Source organism: Dasypus novemcinctus, chromosome 11, assembly GCF_030445035.2.
Source record: "Dasypus novemcinctus isolate mDasNov1 chromosome 11, mDasNov1.1.hap2, whole genome shotgun sequence".
Taxonomy (NCBI): domain Eukaryota; kingdom Metazoa; phylum Chordata; class Mammalia; order Cingulata; family Dasypodidae; genus Dasypus; species Dasypus novemcinctus.
In genome coordinates this window covers 25,240,860-25,260,725 of record NC_080683.1, presented here as the reverse complement: position 1 = coordinate 25,260,725, position 19,866 = coordinate 25,240,860, and the positions used below count along the sequence as shown (strand labels likewise).

Sequence of the window (19,866 nt, the reverse complement as noted above, 5' to 3'; positions counted from 1 at the left end):
GTCTCAATAATGATTATTTATTAAGCACTAGTAGGTGCCCAGCCATGGTTTAAAAATAGAGTTAGTCCAGGTGGACCACAGTGGTTTTGTTGAATCTCTCATTGGTGTTCTTCATTTCTTTGATTTGGTTTTCCCATCCATAAAATGGAGTTAAAGATAGCCTTCTAATTTACCACAAAGATTCCTCTAAATGAGATGATTTACTTCCCATTTAAATCACAGTTCAAATTGCATGACTGTTGAATACTGGAAAGTACAACATATGGTGTGTGACAAAGGTTGCTGACAATTTGTGGAAGATCATAAAAGATCATGCTAAGAATTTGTGACTGGTTCATCTCTGTAGTAAATTAGTTAAGAATTTTGTTATAATTTCGCGGCAGTGGGGGTGGAAGTGGGGTCGAAGAAGAGGAAGATTTGACCCTTTTTCCGTCATTCTTTTTTAAGGCCCCACTTTGATTCTCCTTCAGGAAGTGGAATAGTAAAAAAATGTAAATTCGTCAGTAACTCTGCGTCAACCACAAATTACAGACGGTAAGCAGGTCAGTCAAAACAGGGACAGTGATTGCTATAAATCTGACAGGTACTCGCATTGACTCCACACAGGCATATAGAGGGATACATATACACAGGAAGAACTTACTGCACAAAGCACGTGACCAGAGCCAAACGACAATGGCCGTCCTTCGTGATACAGCCATGGTGAGTAAAAATAATTGCTGTTTAGGTGCAGTCATTGCTAGGAATTTAGAAAAACTGATTTCTCTGCAATTAGGGTAGAGTGAGGTCTTTTCTTGGGTCACTTCTTTCAAAAACAAAGCTGACTTTAATCTTGACTCCTGTCTGGTGGAGAAAAAGAAAAAATAGCCAGCAGTTTTAGTGGGATACAAAACAGCTCTTCACCTGATAGTTTTTGCACAGGTGGTGTTTGCAGGCCCGGTTCTTAGCATCACAATTAGACGAGCTTTCTCCTGTGGCCTGTTACAGAGTTAGGTTGGTCTAAAGGTCTTATCTCGTGGTGGGAGCTTAGGCAGCAGGGTTTTTTTTGTTGTTGTTGTTTGTTTGTTTTTTTAATGCAAAAGGCTGGAACCCACAGAATTTTGTAGTCCCCAAGACTATAAGTAGACAAAGAATGGTCTGGGGGGAGGAAATGAAACCCCCCAGGGCTGAATTTTGGACAGCTCCCTCTGAAAGCTGTTTTTTTTTTTTTTTTTGCTTTGTCCCATTCTTGGAGGAGAGAAGGATGTGGGTGTGATGGAAATTTACCATCTCTTGTCCACAGTCTTGCAAGGTTTTAGACATATAAGACAGTGAGAAATTTAATATAATGGAGCATGAAAACGGAGCTTGGGAAATCACCTACCATATTATTGGCTTAAGTAATTCTTTTTTTCCCCCTCCTTTTATAAGAGCAACTTAAAGAGCTTGAATTTCATACAAGGTGATGAGGTGATGATAACACAATTTTGTATTTATATATCGTTTTAGAGATTAGAGATTTAGAAATGCAGCAAAGTGCATCTGTGGGGACATAGGTTTTGGAGTCAGAGAGACCTGGCTCAACCACTTACTAAACATGGGCTTTTTGGGTAAGTTAACCCCTTTGTGCCTCAGTTTCCTCATCTTCTGGTAGGAATAATAATGACATCTACCTCAGGTTTTCTTTGGAAAGGATTCATTGAAATAATTGAGAGTGATGAATCTATACTCTGAAATGGCAGATCTGTGTATGCTTAGCTTTTAGTTAACTTGGCCATTCTAATTTACCATGACTGATAAGGATAGAGAAAGGATTCAGTAAGTATTAGCTATTAATATTAATATTAGTATTTTATTTTATTTTTTTTAATTTTTTTTTAAAGATTTATTTATTTATTTAATTTCCCCCCCTCCCCTGGTTGTCTGTTCTTGGTGTCTATCTGCTGCGTCTTGTTTCTTTGTCCGCTTCTGTTGTGGTCAGCCGTACGGGAAGTGTGGGCGGCGCCATTCCTGGGCAGGCTGCTCTTTCTTTTCACGCTGGGCGGCTTTCCTCACGGGCGCACTCCTTGCGCGTGGGGCTCCCCCACGCGGGGGACACCCTTGCGTGGCACGGCACTCCTTGCGCGCATCAGCGCTGCGCATGGCCAGCTCCACACGGGTCAAGGAGGCCCGGGGTTTGAACCGCGGACCTCCCATATGGTAGACGGACGCCCTAACCACTGGGCCAAAGTCCGTTTCCCCATATTAGTATTTTAAAAAATTCCTTTGACCCAGTGAAGTAGGTAGAAATTACTTTACCCAACTACGCATAAAGAATAAAAGTTCAATTAGGTTGATTTATTTTATACCACTGGCTATTGGATGTGCAAAAATTGGGGTGTAACTGTAGGTTTTCTGACTCCAAGCAACAGTATGCTCCTCTTTGAAGTGTTCGGAGGCAAGATTTCTGAAGGTAAAGCCATTGTGCTCCAATAAATCTGCTGAGTAGTTTTGTGCTCCAAAGCAATTTCTATTAATGGTTACTTTGAAGAAATCTGTTGGATGATCAGCATCAGAATAAGACTAGAGGGTGGGAGGTTGGGGAGCTAGGACAACTTCAGTAAGTAGTTGAGGCACATTCTCCTGATCTCAGGAGCTGGCCAGGTTCTGGAGTCCACATCTACATAGGAGAAAGCACCAGTTGTAGATACATTTGGGAGACAGATGACCAGATAGTCTCTCAGGTGGACTCACAAAAGAGTGAGGAACCAAGCTAGACTCAAAGGCTGTGTACTGTATCTGCTCACCTTCAGCTTGTGGTTCTGACGGCTTCTATTTCTTATTATACAAAACAAGAGTAATACCAATTTACTTGCCTCACGGGTGGCATATAAGAATTCAAGTCTGTAAAATGCTCTGAACTCTCAGAGAAGTGCTGTCTGTATCTTTCTTAAGAGCCAGCAGGAGTCTTATCGAAGCCACGACCTTGTTTTGCATAACCACTAAAATCTACAGTTTTAGATAAAAAAGAGTTGTGGTGCAAGCTAGAATGATTTGCAGACATCATCTATTTCTTGACAAAGGACCACGTGACCTACTATACTCATGCAATTCTAATGTAGCTGTCACACTGCTTCAAATATTTAGTTCCTCTAATGAGACAAAGTTAAAGACTAAATGCCATGAGTACTTCTATGTTGATAATAATAATGACCTTCAGTGGAAAAACACTGACCACTGACTCCTAGGTTCCAGGCCCCAGACTGGTGAACTCAACCAAGTTATTCATTGCCTCTCAGCCACTACCCCCTCACCTGTCTAATCAGGATAATTAATATTAGCTTATAAAGTAGTTGTGAGAATCTGGTGTTTAAAAAGATGTGAAAGTGTTTTCTAAAATACTCTAAGAATACAAGGGATCACGGTAATGAATTATTAGCAGCATGAAAATTTTTGCCAAATCGTGTAACCCAAGGTATGGTTACTTTAGAGCTCAGATAATGAAAATTAGAAATAATTCAGTGAATATGATACAGAGGCAGAAAGAGAAAACGCAAAGGAGCAATTCATTTTTAAGAAACCTAAAGAAATGATTGATAGGCATGGGAAGCTATCTAAAGACTCCTTACCTAAGTAGACATTCTTTTTGTTTTCTAAACCTACATAGCACTTTGTGAAGACAGAAGGGTCTGGGGGGAAATTCCATGTTTTTTTGTCCACTGTGTGTCATTAGCACAATGCTGACCACATGGTCGGTACTTAAGAGCTTCTTACCATGTGCTGGCATAGATTGTAACATTTACTCTTAGTACTTTACCTGGATCAGCACATTTAATCTCCACACTTTCCAGTGGAGGAAGCTGAATTGTAGCTATTAGGAGTTCTGGAATTGAGTTATGAACCCAAGACATTGGACTCTTGAGCCTGTGCTCTGAATCACCATACTAGAGAGTCAAGAAAAAGTTGTTGAATGAATGAATGTTTAGGGGTTGGAGGTAGATGTCTGCTGATTATCTGAAGGCAAATCAGCCTCACTCTAGCTTATCTGGGTCAATCTTCCTTTCAAATTCTTCATAACAGCTACCTGTACATGGCAAATTGACACCGTGGCCTTTTTGCTTATTCTTATCATTTCTTGCCTCCAGCATCTGCAAAATATAAAAAGGAGGGCCTTTTAAGCCAACACATCTAATCACCTGCCATACCTTAATTCATCGAAGGTGTGAGCCTGAACAACTCTGCTGAAAGCAGCTCAGCTTTGGCTATTGTTCTACTTTTCGTTGAGAGTCTGTGATTGGCATTGTCCATTCTCAGTAAAGGAAAGTGATGATAGTGGGGTGAATGAAGCAATGGTTGTGACAAAGGGAAGCTGGAGAGATATTCAGCTTTTCTTTTAGTTAGGTCTTCAAGGAGCACTTCCATTCTTTGTGCATTTCTGTAACACCAGACAAACCTGTTTTTCAATCTAAGTATAAAAATATATGTTCCAGAGCTAAAGAGAAACAGTTTTCCATATTCTTGGCTGTGCATCATTAGTGCCCCTGTTTCTTTCAATTAGCATGGATAATTGGATAATTGGATAACTTTGTTGTAGTTGTTTTTGCATAATGTTTTTCTTAACACTTTGAGCTTGGCTGTATTGTGTAACTGTATCATCTTGTTGGTTCATTCACTCATGTACTCTCAGTCCAGGAAGTGTTTATGGAGCATCTGTTCTAAGAGATGTTCTCCTGTAGGGACTTACAATCTAATGCATGCAGATCTGACATGAACACAAATACTAACAAATACTATATTTTAAGGAAACAAAAAATGCTGCTTGAATGCTAACTATGAAAGATCTATGATTTAAAGGTAATAGACACAAGTCTGACTGAACTAGCTTAGGAACTACTCCTGGAAGAGAATGTCTCTGGGTGGGACCTTGATGGAAGTGTAGGATTTCAATAGGCAGAGTTGGGACAGCATATTCTAGGTGGATGATGAGTATAGGAGAAAGGAGTTTTGGAAGATTCATGGAATATGAGGTTGGAAATAAAAGCAAAAGCCATCATTAATTAGGACACTATTTGTGTCAGGCAGATTTATAGTGCTTTACACAAAACATGTCATTTAATCTTGTTACTATTATTATAAGGTGAGTATTATTATCCTATTGGAAAGAAGAGAAAGAGAGGCTCAGGGAGGAAGTCTGAGCAAGATTCAAAGCCAGTTTGAGAGCTGACATCTCTCCATCTCATGTTTGGGAGCTCTCAGGCTGTGAAGGGCTTCGGGCATCTGGCTGTTGAGTTTAGTTCTCAGCTAGGCACCCCGATAGCTTTGGGAATGACTGTTTCCCATTCTGTGTGAGGACCTGAAGTTCCTAGTGAAGCCCTGATCCTAGAAGAGGGCCAAGAATGTCAAGTTCAGCTGGAGGATGTGCTATTTTTTGCAGGCAAGTGTTGCCAGGTCCGTAACCAATGCCACCTCCTCTCTTTTCCAGGTCAAGTCCCTGCTGATCCTGATGTTGGGGCTCACCCTACTGTGGGAGGTGGCAGCTCGGAAAAACCCCAAAGCAGGGGAGATTGCCCCCCAAAAGCCTGGGGCTTGCCCCCCTCTGGAGGACAACAGTGTGAGGGTGGACATTCGCATTCTCAATCAAAATCAAAGGGTTCACTTCTCACATGACTTCCAGAACCGTTCCAGCTCTCCCTGGGATTACAAGTAAGTGCAGAAGGGACTGATCTCACTCTTTTTAAAAATGTAATTTATTCTAATTATAAAAATAGAAAATTTAGAGAATATAGAAAAACAAAAATAAAAGCACTCCCATTCATTAATTTCTTTAAAAAACAGAAATTCTGCTCTACCTGGGAATTCACACTTTTTGGGGCATTGGTTTTGTGCTAGATCCCCTGATATGGTTTTTGCTTCAAATTCTCATTGACTCTGCCTTTTTCTGCTTCATGTAGTCCTAGGTTGGAAAGAATAAATTTTCTGGGTGGGTAGAGAGGGCTTTTTAATGCAGCTTGCATCATTATTTCTGCATGGAGATAAATGGGATCCATTCTAAAGAGACCTTAGTCTTCAAGGAGTGAGAAGGGAGAGGTGGAGGAGAAAGGCCAGTTTGGGAAGTGGGACACCAAGTGGAGGGCTTCAGGTTGCAGGTTCATTAATTTGTCTCAAGGTGTCGAATCTCAGAACACCAAGCACTTACCTATACCCTCCAAATATATGTGTGGAAACACATCCCAGGGCTTCTGGGGCGGCCCGCGTTGCTTCCACACACCCGAGTGTGCACAGGGCAGCCTGGCTGGACAGACTCGCCTGCCCTTCTGCCTCCTGGCCGAGGGATTTACAAGGGAGAAACAGAGAAGGCACTGGATTCACAGACCTCTAGGGCTTTGGGGTCCTCTGGCAACGGACATTGGTTTTCCTTCCCAAGCAGCAAGCCCTGTAGACTGTGTATTGGGAGACCTACTAAAGATGTTCAATGTTGGGCAAAGGATGAATATAATAAAAATAACCACGCAAGTCTAAATAAAATAAAATCAGTCAACATTTATTGAATGCTAGCTTTTTAGAATGTGTTTTATATACATTTGTAGCCTGAATGCTCTCCACAGTCCCACGAGAGACATAAATGCCAGTCTCCACTGTGTAGCTGAGGCACCTGAGGCTTAGGGTGCTAAGCACCTGACCTAGAGGGGTGCTTGGATCCCGGCCGCCGGGCTCCAGGGGCTGGGCTGCAGCCCTGGATTTCTCAGAACTGCCTCCCCAGAGGCGGGCGCTCGGGTGCGCGGCACTCGTCCCCTCTGTCCGCCTCCGCTTCCCTGGCCTCATCCTTCGGCTCTCTGTCTGCTCCTCCTGCAGCATCACGCGGGACCCGGACCGGTTCCCCTCGGAGATCGCACAGGCCCGGTGCAGGCACGTGGGCTGCGTCAACGCGCAGGGGCAGGAAGACAGCTCCATGAACTCTGTTCCCATCCAGCAAGAGTTCCTGGTCCTCCGGAGGGAGCCCCGGGGCTGCTCCCGCTCCTTCCAGCTGGAGAAGGTACGGGTGACCGTGGGCTGCACCTGCGTCACGCCCATCGTCCGCCACGTGGCCTGAGAGCGGCGCGTCCACCGCGCTGCGGACGCTGCGGAAAGGCACCTGCTTACCCAGCGCGCTGCAGCAAGTCCCGTGTGCCGCCCACTTCCCTCCACTTCGCAGGACTTTTAATAAGAGCTGCATGGAATTCTCAAAGCTCTGTATTAGGTAGAGAACAAACATTCTGGGATGTTTCAGAAGCAGACATAGTCCTGAAATGTTCCAATGTCCCACCCCTCTAAAAAAGCAAGGAGAGTGTGAAGAAGCTCTTGGCCCATTCCATTTGGGCTTTATGAGAATCTCCTAGCCAAACAGTCACCCTGAGAAATGCCCTTCCCTGGGAGCTCTGTTCCACATAGAGATGTAAAAAGTAGAAAGTAGAACCACAGTGTATTGGTGTGTGTGTAGGGGGTGTAGGGTGGGGTGGGCTTACCTTGGATGGGTACAAAGACCTATAACACGTTTATTAAGCATTTGCTAAATACAGGGGAGGTTGACCTGAACTACAGGATATTTATATTTGCAAGGAAAGTGTCCCTATATTTATAATGGATTGATTGTATACAATTTTAGAAGAAAAAATAATATACTAAGTGCTAGTATAATAAAGTATGCATGATTGAAAAAGTGCTTCAGGTGTTCATTTCCCGTCTCAGCTTGTACTCCGAGACCTTGTAGCTCTAAAGATTTTGAAGTCTATGTGCCTATCATTTGTTTTTCCTATTTCCTCATCAAAGCACCTGTGTTAGAGTTATTTTATGACTCATGGTACTTGGGAGTTTGATGGAGAGTTAAGGAATCTAGTACAAACAGAACTTAGGCTATCTGGTCATTGTTTACTGCTCTATCTTTCTGGCTACATTTATTCTGTAAAGCGTGCAGTTATTGGCTCCTGGGCTAGCTCCTGGGAATACAAAGAAAAGCTGGACGTGGCCACCCCACACAGTGTCTGGGTATTAGGGTGGTGGCAGTAACTTTGCCTCCTCCTCGTTTGACTCCTGGCTTTCTTTCCTCTCTAATGGATCTCGGCACCCAGAAGCTTCCAGATAGTCCCGTGGCAACTCTGGGGAAACTCAGGCACTCTCATCCTTTCCTTGTCCAGATAGACCATACCCAGTTTCCTCCTTTCCTGCTACCATGTTACTACCCCCAGCACAACTGCATTGCTGCTCCTTCTACAGGGGCTGTGGGGCTCCATTTCTCAACTATTCAGAACCCCAACTCTCACCAGGGACTTGGCTTGAGGACGGGCAGAGGGCAGGAGCCCTGCACGTATTTCTGACTCTCTTGTGTGGATGACTTTTATTTAGTCTGTGGTAGCAGTGAGGATGGAAGGGTCATGGCTGGCTCTTCATCTCTTTGTTCCAGAATCTTTTGCTTATGTAAGAAACACTGAATTTTGTACTTCAAACGTCCAGGCTCTTGGAATCTGAAAAACATTTTCTCTCATAGCCATCAGCTTCCTATGTTTGCCATGGCTCTCACAAGCCCATTTTGATACTCAAATCGGTGCAATGAATCTTTCTTTCTCTGTTCATATTTTTAATAATAATCATACCCTGAGGGTGGTACATATAAAAAACCTTTTGTACAGTCTGAGTGGTGGGAGAAGAGAAGAAGGGAGAATTACAGGGGAAAAATTATACCTCTGAGTGTATCAAGAAATTATCTTGTCACACATTTACACAAGTCATTTCAAGGGAGTGTGCTAAGTACTGTAATCAAGGTACAAAGTGTTAGAAAAACACAGGGATGATGGCACACCAAGAAATTTCAGAGAAGGAATGACGTTTGCTCTGAGATGAACACGAGTTGGTCTGGAGGAAAATGGGGAAAGGCGTTTGTAGCAGAGGGGGCACAAAAAAGCCTGGTGTGATGTGGAATCTGAGCCTCCTCTTGACATAGAGGTGCAATGGACACTACCAATCCAATGTCCACAAAGAAGAGGTGGCATTGGATTGGGAAAAGTGGACATGGTGGAAGATGGGTGTGGGGAAAGGCAGGAAGAGATGAGAGGTGGAGGCGTCTTTGGGTCATGGAGCTGCTCTGGATGGTGCCTCAGAGGTAATCACCGGACATTGTAAATCCTCACAGGGCCCACTGGATGGAATGGAGGCGAGTATGGACCATGATGTGGACCATTGTCTATGAGGTGCAGAGGTGCCCAAAGATGTACTTACCAAATCTGATGGATATGTCATGATGATGGGAACGAGTGTTGTTGGGGGGGGAGAGGGAGGGGGGGTGGGGATGAATGGGACCTCACATATATATTTTTAATGTAATATTATTACAAAGTCAATAATAAAATAAAAAAAAAAAAAAAAAAAAAGCCTGGTGTGTTAGAACTGTTCGTAGGACTTCCATGTACCTGGGACAGTATGTAATACATGCACAGACAATGGTGAACACATAATAATTCTTTAATGAAGAAATTAAGCAGTTAATGGTAAAGAAAAGCAGGCAAAGGGCTCACTTGTGAAGGATATTCTAATACAAGGAGTAATAGCATAGCTCTGTTTCACAAGATAACTCTGGTAGTAGTGTGCAAAAGTGTGCAAGAGGACTTGGAAACCCGAAGGTCAGTCAGAAGATCGTGGAGAAGGCGATTTCTCTCCTATGGTAGACTCATGTTGTAAAGGCTGGGATAGCCTGTAGTTCACCTGGTCACCCCTTCTCACTTGCAGATGAAGTCCAGAGGAATTAGGTGATTTGCTCGAATTGACTGTGGTAGTTCGTGGCAGAAACACTGATTCCAAGTTCATGATTTTCACACTGGTTTTGCAGCATGCTATGGTGTTTCTAATAAAGACCCAGTCATTTCTTACGTGGCCTAAGGTGGGCCCTGGGAGAGGGTACAGAAGTATCTCCACATCCCACAATACCAAAATGCATTATACATGGTGACCCCTGGTGTCTGGGGTCCTCAGTTACAGCTTTCCTTCCCAACTTGTGTTGAGGGTAGTCACTGAGAAAACTGCATATCCTCTCCTGCTCACAAGGTGGCAAACTGCACCTATTTGTTCCTAGATTACCTAATTTGGGTCAAAAGGAAATGACTGCCTGGGGGGTGGGATGGGATCTGAATATTTCAGCAACCTGCAGCTGTTCAGGCAGAAGAGCAGGCGGGTTCTTCAGCCCCCGCTAGCTTTCTAGGTCTCAGAGATCTCTTGCAGGGGAAATGCCTAAGCCGAGCGATTCAGGGGTTCAAATACAAGGTTGCCATCTTAATAGGTGGGGAGAGGAACTTTTCTTTCCCTATGGACACTTGAAAGCATAGAGCCTTTTCTCTTGATAGCCTGTTCTAATTTATAAAAGTTGGCTGAGGGGGAAAACATTCTCTTTCTCCTTCCCTCCCTGTCTCCCTCCTTCCCTTTCTCCCTCCCTCCTGAGCTCTCTTTCTGGATAAAATCACCTGTGGCTATGCTCTCCATTTCCCTCTCTTATTCCTGACCTGAGATCAAGTCAGTTTATTGACTTAGCTCCATAACTTTTCCTCCTTAGTCTATCTCTTCTGTTCCTTTCATTAAACTCCTTCAGTGCCATCCTAGCCAAGCTATCAAGAAACAGACACCTGAAACTCCTTTCTCTTTTCTTCACCATCTATCAAATTTCTTACATCTATCAAATATTTTTAAAGCTCTATATGAGAACTTTCACCTGTAATTTACAGTGGTGAAAATGTTTAGGAAATTGTTTTTTTCCCTAATAAAAGGACTGATATTAAAAATTAGAATTTAAAAAAAATTAGAATTTAGTATTCGGGTAGTTCTGACTTTCAAGCCTAGTTCTACCACTTTCCGGTTGTATGAATTTAGGCAAGTTAATATTTCTGAGACCTACTTCCTCATATATTAAATGGGGATAATGTATATTTAAAAATACTGTGTATGAAGTCACCAGCCACCAAAATAATAAAATGTCAATGACTTGATACATTACCAGGAAATGGTGGCTCTTAATAACTGGTAGACATTATCCCAAGACACACAGAACTTATGTTTCCTATTTTGCTAACCTTTATGCTTAAGCACAACAACTGTGTTATTCCTCATGTTTATCAAACTTATTTTTTCCTTTTAATTTCTATACACACATATACATAATGGATTTAGAGTGGTTTAAACAAAATGCCTATATATTGTTACATAGTCTAATAATAGATAGGTCTTTTGTGTAAACCACTTTAAATTCATTTATGTAAGAATTGAGGAAGTTATAGATTCAGTACATTAAAAAAAAGAGGACTCCTTGGGCCCAAATACTCATTGTAGTCTATTCCACTGATATAAATGGAAAGAAAAACATTACTTTTAGTTAAATAGGTCCTAGGGGTCGTACATGTTCAGCTGGATTCCCCTCGGTACAAAGGAATGTACGTTTTCTCAAACAGAGACTGCCCCCCCCGCCCCCCACCATGGTTGGCACTAAGGAAAGAATCTTTGAGAAAGTGTCAGGTTCTGAAATCGATCAGCCCTGAACTTTGCTTGCATATCTCCAAGTGTCATAAAAGACTACAAAGAACCATTCCTTCCTCTTTAAAGAGGGCCCAGGAAAATTGGAATTTCGCTGGTGAGAAAGATCAGGTATGGGTATTGGCCCCATGGTAGGAGTATTTCTGTATGGAGGGTTTCCTTCATTTGATCCTTATACTTGTGAATCTGATAATCAGGAGGAGGTATTTTCCAAGTCATAACTCTCCATCTTCCTGTATTTGCAAAAGGATTAAACTGCATTTGCCACAGAAGTTTATTTTTTGGTCTAGAGCATTAATGTGATGCAGGGAGATAAACCCAATGACAATCCTATTGAAGTTTGTTAAAAATAATAAAAATAGTAATGTTGTAGAAGATGAGAGAGGTTCAGTTATTTGCGTATAGAAAGGCCAGGACTCAGGAATGATTTTGAGAAGGAAAACATGATTTATTGATGGACGGACTCGGGAACTTTCTCTTTCAAATGCAAGCCCCGAACAAGATTCTTTAGTTCCTTTTATACAGAGAGGAAGGGCCAAATCGGTCTTTGTTTCTGTGCTCAATAGGCTTGAATTAGCATATATGGTCCACATCCTAGGTAAGCTTTTAGTGTGGACTTCATACATTCTAGATAAGCTTTTAGCACATTTGGTTTGCATTTTCCCTGAATATTTAAAACTTATAGAGTTTGCATTGCTAAACTGTTTCTCCCGGACTGTAGTCGTTGCCATGGTCACCAAGGGCAGGGCTGCAGCCTCTTACAGTCGCACAACCACAGGTCAAGACACAGACAGCTTAGGTTATCTACGAAGAGATGAACAGCCTCCCACCCATAGCCCACATCAGTAACAATAATAGCAGCTCATATAGTGAGTGTTTGCTGTGAGTGTCAGGCACTGTGCTGTTTTAAGAGCATGATTTTAGTTTTCACAACAGTGGTGTTGATATGGACGGTGTGGGGGGGGCTGTGTGTTTCTTCATAAATAACCTGGGCTGTATGTGTAAACTAAATGTGTTAGTTCAGGCTTACGTGGAATGTGGAGGATCTGTGTTAATTCAAGCTACCTGGAGAATATGTGTTAATTCAAAACCTGCTATTACTCAGATAAAACACTTGAAACTCTAAGAAACTAACAAAATGTCCTTTTGCATATAAGCACCGTTTGACTCCCCACTCCTACATCCTCTGAACAAAAGGAACCCAACATCTTATCTGGGGCTCGGTTTTCATTAGGACAGGAGTCCGCTGAGTCTGGCTGGTCATAATAAACCTTCTTTCTCAGTTTCTTGCATCCTGACCTTCAATACCGCATACACCTGACTTCTCTCTCTCTCCACATCAGTATGTTTGGAAACGTTATTATCTCCATTTTACTGAAGAAGAAACAGAAAAAATTGGTAACTTGTCTAAGGCCCAAGAGATAGTAAATATTTCCACCAAGGTCTAAACCCTGCTCTCATGGGCTTCAGATCCCCTATTCCCCTATTATCTAATCAGTCCATCTGCAGAAGTTTGGATAACTTGCCTAACTTTACTTCAACAGAATCTTTTCCTATTTGAAAGTGAGAACTGGCTAAAATGTTACTTATGTAGCTCCCATGGAGGTTCTCAGGACTAATTCTTATACAAAGAGCATTGGAAATCTGCTACTCACTGTTCTTCAAGAAACACCCCTAACTTTTCAATAAAAGAGGATTACCCCAGTCTTATATTTTACCATAGGGACCGTGGTGGTTTGAAGGTATATGTACCCCAGAAAAAACATTCTTAAATCTCCTGTGGGTATGAACCCACTGTAAGTAGGCTCCTTTGATGAGGTGACTTCAGGTAAGGTGAGGCCCAGCAAAATCAGGATAGGCCTTAATCCTCTTCTGGAGTCCTTTATTAATGGAATGAAATTCTAACAACGAGAGAGAAGTCCAAGGAAGCAAGAAGCTGAAATATCAGCAAAAACCCAGAAGAGCACACGGAGGCCAAGAATGGCTACCATGTGACAGAGGAGCTAAGGACAAGGGGGAATAAATCCCCCTTGTTTAACTCAACTTATTTTATGGTATTTGCTTGAACATTCCAGGAAACTAAAACAGATTTTTGTAAGGAAAGTAGGGTACTGTTATTGCAAATACCAAAAATTAAGGAAAGGACTTTGGAATTGGCTAATGGGTAGAGACTGGAAGAATTATGAGATGCTTGAATGAAAGGACCTAGATTGCTTTGAAGAGACTGATGGTAGAAATATGGATACTAAAAGTATTTCCAATGAGGCCATAGACAGAAACGAATGTGTTATTGGAAAGTAGAGAAAAGTTGATTGTTGTTTTAAAATGGCAGAGAACTTGGCAAAATTGAGACCTGATTTTGGATGGAAGGCAGAAACTGAAAGTGATGAACCTGGATGTTTAGCTGAGGAGATTTCTAAGCTAGTGTGGTAGGTGCTGCCTGGTTTCCCCTTGCAGCTTGTAGTGAAATGAGAGAGGAAAGGGATAAGGTGAGACGTGAACTCCTGGTCACAAAGAAACCAGAAACTGATGGTTTGGAAAATTCTGAGCCTATCCAGAATAGAGCTCCATGTGAGGGTTTAAATGAACATGGAACCAGTCAGCCCTTTCCGTGGAAGTCAGGACTGGGAATGCAGTTATGGAGGAAGGTTCTGTGGGAGGTCCTATTGTCTGGTGGTTTGGGCCCCTGTAAACTACATGCGAAACAGACAAGATTTTGCAAAATTTGTTTGAAGAGAACCAGCCTGGACTGAAAGGGACAAATTGAAGGACAAATGAGTTCAAGGGCAGAATCATGGAAGCTGAATCTGGACTGAGGAGATCTCCTCTGGCCAAGACAGCAGGTCCACCTGTGTGTGGCATGGGCGCTGAGCCTGCCCCTGCGCTGGGAGGAGGCAGGCTTTCCGCCTCGTTGTTCAGGAAGAGTGCTCAGAAGGCAGAGCCTGTGCCATGGGGTTTGTGGAGAGCATACTTGCTGCATAAGCATTTGGAAGGGGTGGAACTGATGCTCCATTAGCACCAGAGGACAAAATATTGTTCCAATTGATGACTCTCAGACTTTGAAAACTTATGGAATATGTGCCCTGTTGGGTTTCAGAATTGTGTGGACCCATGATCCCTATTTTCCTTCCAATTTCTCCCTATGGGAATGGAAATGTTTATCCTATGCCTGTCTCTCCATTACATATTGGAAGCAGATAACTTATTTTATGGATTTCACAGGTCTACAGAGGACAGGCTACACCCATAATGGTTTTAATGAGACTTTATACTAAGCATTGTTTCTGAAATGACTTGAGGCCCATGGGATGCTGTGAAAGAATGAATGTGTTCTGAATGTAGAAAGAACATGTGTTCTTGGGGTCTAGAGGGTGGAGTGTGGTGGCTTGAAGCTGTATGTACCCCAGAAAAACATGTTCTTAAATCTAATCCATTCCTATAGGTGTGAACCCATTTGTAAGTAGGATTTTTTTTTTTATTGACTTTGTAATAATATTACATTAAAAATATATATGTGAGGTTTAGTTCAGGTGTGGCTCAGACCAATCAGGATGGGTCTTAATCCTATTACTGGAGTCCTTTATAAGCAGAATGAAATTCAGACACACAGAAAAAGAAATTCATGGAAGTGAGAAGCTGAAATTCAATAGAACCTGGAAGAGAATGGAGAGACTGCCATGTCCCTTATCATGTGACAGAAGAGCCAAGAACCAAGGATCACTAGCAGCCCCCCAGAACACCAGTCTTTAGGAAGAAAGCATCGCCTTGATGATGCCTTGATTTGGACTTGCTTTTAGCTTCAAAACTGTGAGCAAAAAAAATTCCCATTGTTTAACCTGACCCATTTAATGGTATTTGCTTGAGCAGCCCAGGAAATTAAAACAGGGACTATGTGAGATATGAGTTTTAAAAATTGTGACATACTGCCAGCTCCCTGGCAATTAATTAGTGGGTTCTGATTTAGAGAACTTTGCTCACTAGTGAAAAAGAAAATATTTAGAAACTAAGATTAGAAAAAAAAAAAAGACCTGATTTGAATAGTAGTTGTTCTTGCCTACAGAATGTTTCTTTTCTTAAACTGCACAAACATCATAACAATATAAGGGCTAACAACCGAGCCCAGGGATGTTGGAGCCAGGCGGCCAGGTTGAAATGCCGGCTCCACTATTTACAAAAATCACTTACTAATGATTTTTGCAAGTTACCGAACCTCTCTGTGCTTCCCTTTCCTAAATTGTAAAATGAGGATACTAACAGTACTTAACTGCATTGGGTTGTTGAAAGGATAGAATAAGATAAACCATAAGGGGCTTGGAATAGTACCTGTCATGGTAAGTAAGTACCCATTATTTAAAAAGAGAAGAGAAGTCATCTATTACCCCAGCACAGTGATAGCACTTTTACTTTTTTTGCTCCCCTTTGGCTTATTTGCCCCACAGATACCTGCTTTCTAAGGCTCTAACTGTAACATATAAGCTTTTTATATTTTATAACTTTTAAACCTACCGTTATATTTTATATATTCCTCATATCTCTATGTAGTATTTATAATGATTTTCGGTGTATATGTATATTCTTTCAAGTTGATAAACCACAATTTATTTAATTATTCCTTTATTTTTATAACTTTAACTATACTGCTTATAGCTGTTTTCATTATTTTTAAATTATGAACTATTTAATGAATACATAAGATTATATGTCTTTATATATGCACATTTAGCTTGCATGTTTTTTTTTTTTAAGATTTATTTATTTCTCTCCTCTTCCCCCCCATTGTCTGCTTTCTGTGTCCATTCGCTGTGTGTTTTTCTGCGTCCACTTGCATTATCCTGTGGAACTGGGAAACTGCATCTTTTTTTGTTGTGTCATCTTGCTGCATTAGACTTCCATGTGTATAGTACCACTCCTGGGCAGGTAGTGCTTTTTTCATGCAGAGCAGCTCTCCTTGCAGGGCACATTCCTTGCGTGTGGGGCACCCCTATGTGGGGTGCCCCTGCATGGCATGGCACTCCTTGTGCATGGCAGCACTGCACATGGGCCAGCTTACCACATGGGTCAGGAGGCCCTGGGGATCAAACCCTGGACCCTCCATATGGTAGACAGACGCTCTATCAGTTGAGTCACGTCCGCTTCCCTAGCGTGCATGTTAACATTCTATGTGCATGTGTTTCCATATCTATAGCTTACTTTGGCTAAGTTGTTTAAATTCTCTGAGCCACAATTTCATTGACTCTAAAACAGGGATGTTAATAATAAATAATACCTGCCTCCTAGGGTTGTGGTGTGGATTAAATGGTATAATAATTGTGAAGCACGAGTATCAATTCCAGGTGCATACTGGCTGTTACTAGTCTTAATATGTCACCTTACACAAGGCCTGTGGATAAATGTTGTCACCCTTTACTTCTTGTTTTCAATGTCAAGTGAATCAAAGCATTAAACAAAGTGGGATTTCTGAGTTGTTCTAGGCTTGTGGCTGTCAGAAAACCTCGAGACTTCTGACTCCATTGGCTTACCTCTGTGGTTTCCTTGCGTGCTGTCTGTAGGTGCCACACCACAGCCCTTCACAGGGTCTGAAGGCAATGATCAGACCTTGTTTAAAGTGGTGATAACACCAGAAGTCGTGTGACCATTTCCCACAACCACATTCTCATGGCTTCGACAGAAATCAGTTCTGGGAGGCAAGCTCTGGATGGGTGATGGGTGCTGAATATTGGCCTGGGACCTGGGTGGACTGACCCCTCAGGAGGGACACCGTGCTCACTGCAAATTCCTAAGATTCTAATCCACAGGCATGTGCTCTGGGGCTTCTCAACATTGAAGAGAAAAAAGGCCCAGATTATCCCACAGACCACTTGTCAAATACCTGATTACCTTCTGTGGTCAACTCAAACCTCAATGTGGGATCCATGAAAAAAGCTAGGTTTTCTTCTGTCACTTGCTTTTGCCTATGTCTACATATGGGATGCTGAACTTCTCGTTACTGTCTTTGAAAATACATAAAAATGGAATTAAGTAAAAAAGGAAACAATTTTTTTTTCTTTTGGATCTATGTTACTTATCTTTGTAAGTTCTACCAGGTACTGTGGTTTGGCGTTAAGAATTTGGGTGAATTGTAGTTCCTACCATACATGGGAGGAAGTGTTTCTAGGTGAAGAAATGATGTACAGTAGAAGAATACCAAGGAATTCCCCATTATCCTCATTGGTATTGGAACCCTTTTCTAATGAACGTTGACACTTGCTGAACGCTTACAATAAGATAGACGTTCTTCTAATTTTATGTGCCTTCACTCATTTAAGCTCTCCTAAGAACTCTATGAGGTAGGGACTGTTAGTCTTATAAAATATATAGATGAGGAAATTGAGGCATAGATTGAGCTAGTACCTTTCTTCAGGTTACAATAGTCATCTGGTGGTAGACTCTAGCATTTCATCACCAAGTTATATTTTCTCTTTGTGGGACAGCCACCACTAAACACTCGCCTGAACTGGAGTCCCTGATCTGTTGAATCTGCTCTGGGGATCATTCTCTCTGTGGTCATGAGGGGTATATTAATTTCCACGTTTACTATGTCATAAAATGATGGAATTTGAAGCCTTATGGAAAGCCTATTGGAAATGTAACTAATAGGTCCTTGACATTGCCGACTTCTGTAAATACCTCAAATTATAATGGCGATCATCATGCTTGTCTCTAGGATGTCCAGTCCTTTACCAGGCCCCCTTCCTCAAGGGTTTCTGGAAATCTCTAAGCAGCATCCTCATTTCCTTCAACTCTTTCCTAAGGTTACTTGCTACCTTGAAACTGTTTGGTTTTGGACAACCAATCTCTGCGCTGTCAGCCACCTTCTTTCAGGCTGCTCCTTCCCCTTTATTGCTTCATCCCAAGCAGGGATATGGATCCATCTTCTAATTTCCCACAGAAGTAGTTGAGGCCAATTTGCAAATGTTGACAGAATTTTACTAAAGTTAGCAGAAGGGAAGTAACTACTAAAGATGACAACTTTCAGACTCTACAGACCCAGATGCTTTTTGTGGAGGTTCCCAACCTGGCAGTCCCATCTGGCAGGGTCTGGATCATATCCCCCATTGGGAAGGCTCCTAAGATTGAGTTTGTCTGTTGCTTACCTTTTTCCAGGATTTGGCTCTTACAAGGACAGTTAGGAGTGGGGATATACTTTCTATTCAGGAGAAACTTCCCCACTGTATCCAAAGAGGTATGGTCTTACCTTAAGGGCCTGATGGCTTGTTTAAAAGTGAATACAAATTCTTTGCTATTCCCCCTCAGTGAAAAGTGGGGCCTGTCACCTCACCTTGAATCTGGGTAGGCTTATGACTGCTTCAACCTATACAGTGTGGTGGAAGTGATGCTATATGATTTCCAAGGCCAGATCACAAAAGGTATCTACATGGTTCTCTTATAATGCCCAGTTGAGCCCTTCCTGAATTTTTGTGAGCAAAATAAAATGGATGTTACTTTATACCAGTACATTTTAGGTGTAATTCATCACACAGCAGTAGGAACCAAATGTCCTCCAGCAGGAGTTGAAAACTGTACCATTCTGTATTTGTTACATTCTTGGCTATCTCAACAACTGCTGATTAAAAATACACAAACACAAACTTATACAATAACAAGTAACACAACAGCGCATAACACAGTATATCTATACTTAAAAAGGCATTTTTCTAAGAAGGATATTCTGCTGACAGTATGAAAAACTCTTTATATCACCTTTAACAGAGAACAATTTAATCCCCAGGAACCACAGCCTCCCATATTGTTCCCCATTATATTTGCATAATTAAAGAGCTCAACTGTGCATTTCTCAGAAAAAAAAGGGGGGTTTCAAGACACAACTTGTGCAAGGTAGAAAAATGCTTGCCTCTTGGAAAAGCAGATTTTCAAATTCTATTAGCACCAAAGTTTCAAAGATTTTAGGGCACTCTGCTTTTGAACAATTACTACCACATCCCTCATAGTTTATACTAATTCAATTAGAACTGAGCCTCTGGTTTCATTTATTTACCAGAACTCTTTATAAGTGAGCACTTCTGTATTTACTCCTAGAATATGGTGATGAATTAGTTGATGCTCATAAGAACAATCTTAGATACTGCTTTCTAAATAAACAAGAGAATATTATGTTCCGTTTTTAGTTTTAGTTTGCTAAAGGCTGACAAGGCAATATACCAGAAATGGTTGGCTTTTACAATAGGATTTATTAACTTACAAGCTTATAGTTCTGAGGCTGTAACAGTGTTCAAATCAAGCCATCATCAGGAGATGCTTTCTACTTGAGCTGCAGCTGCGAGGGATCAGGCACGTGGTGGTGTCTGCTGGTCTCTGCCTTTTCCT

General features: G+C 41.8%; 1 protein-coding gene across 1 annotated transcript; it reads left to right on the top strand.

Moving 5' to 3' along the window:
• The first annotated feature begins 218 nt into the window (after nucleotides 1–218).
• Nucleotides 219–7,657, top strand: IL17F (interleukin 17F). Its single transcript, XM_004463771.5, has 3 exons — nucleotides 219–702; nucleotides 5,441–5,661; nucleotides 6,811–7,657. Exons 1-3 carry the CDS (start codon nucleotides 676–678, stop codon nucleotides 7,046–7,048), a joined length of 486 nt encoding a protein of 161 aa, XP_004463828.3. The 5' UTR covers nucleotides 219–675; the 3' UTR covers nucleotides 7,049–7,657.
• Nucleotides 7,658–19,866: the final 12,209 nt, after the last annotated feature.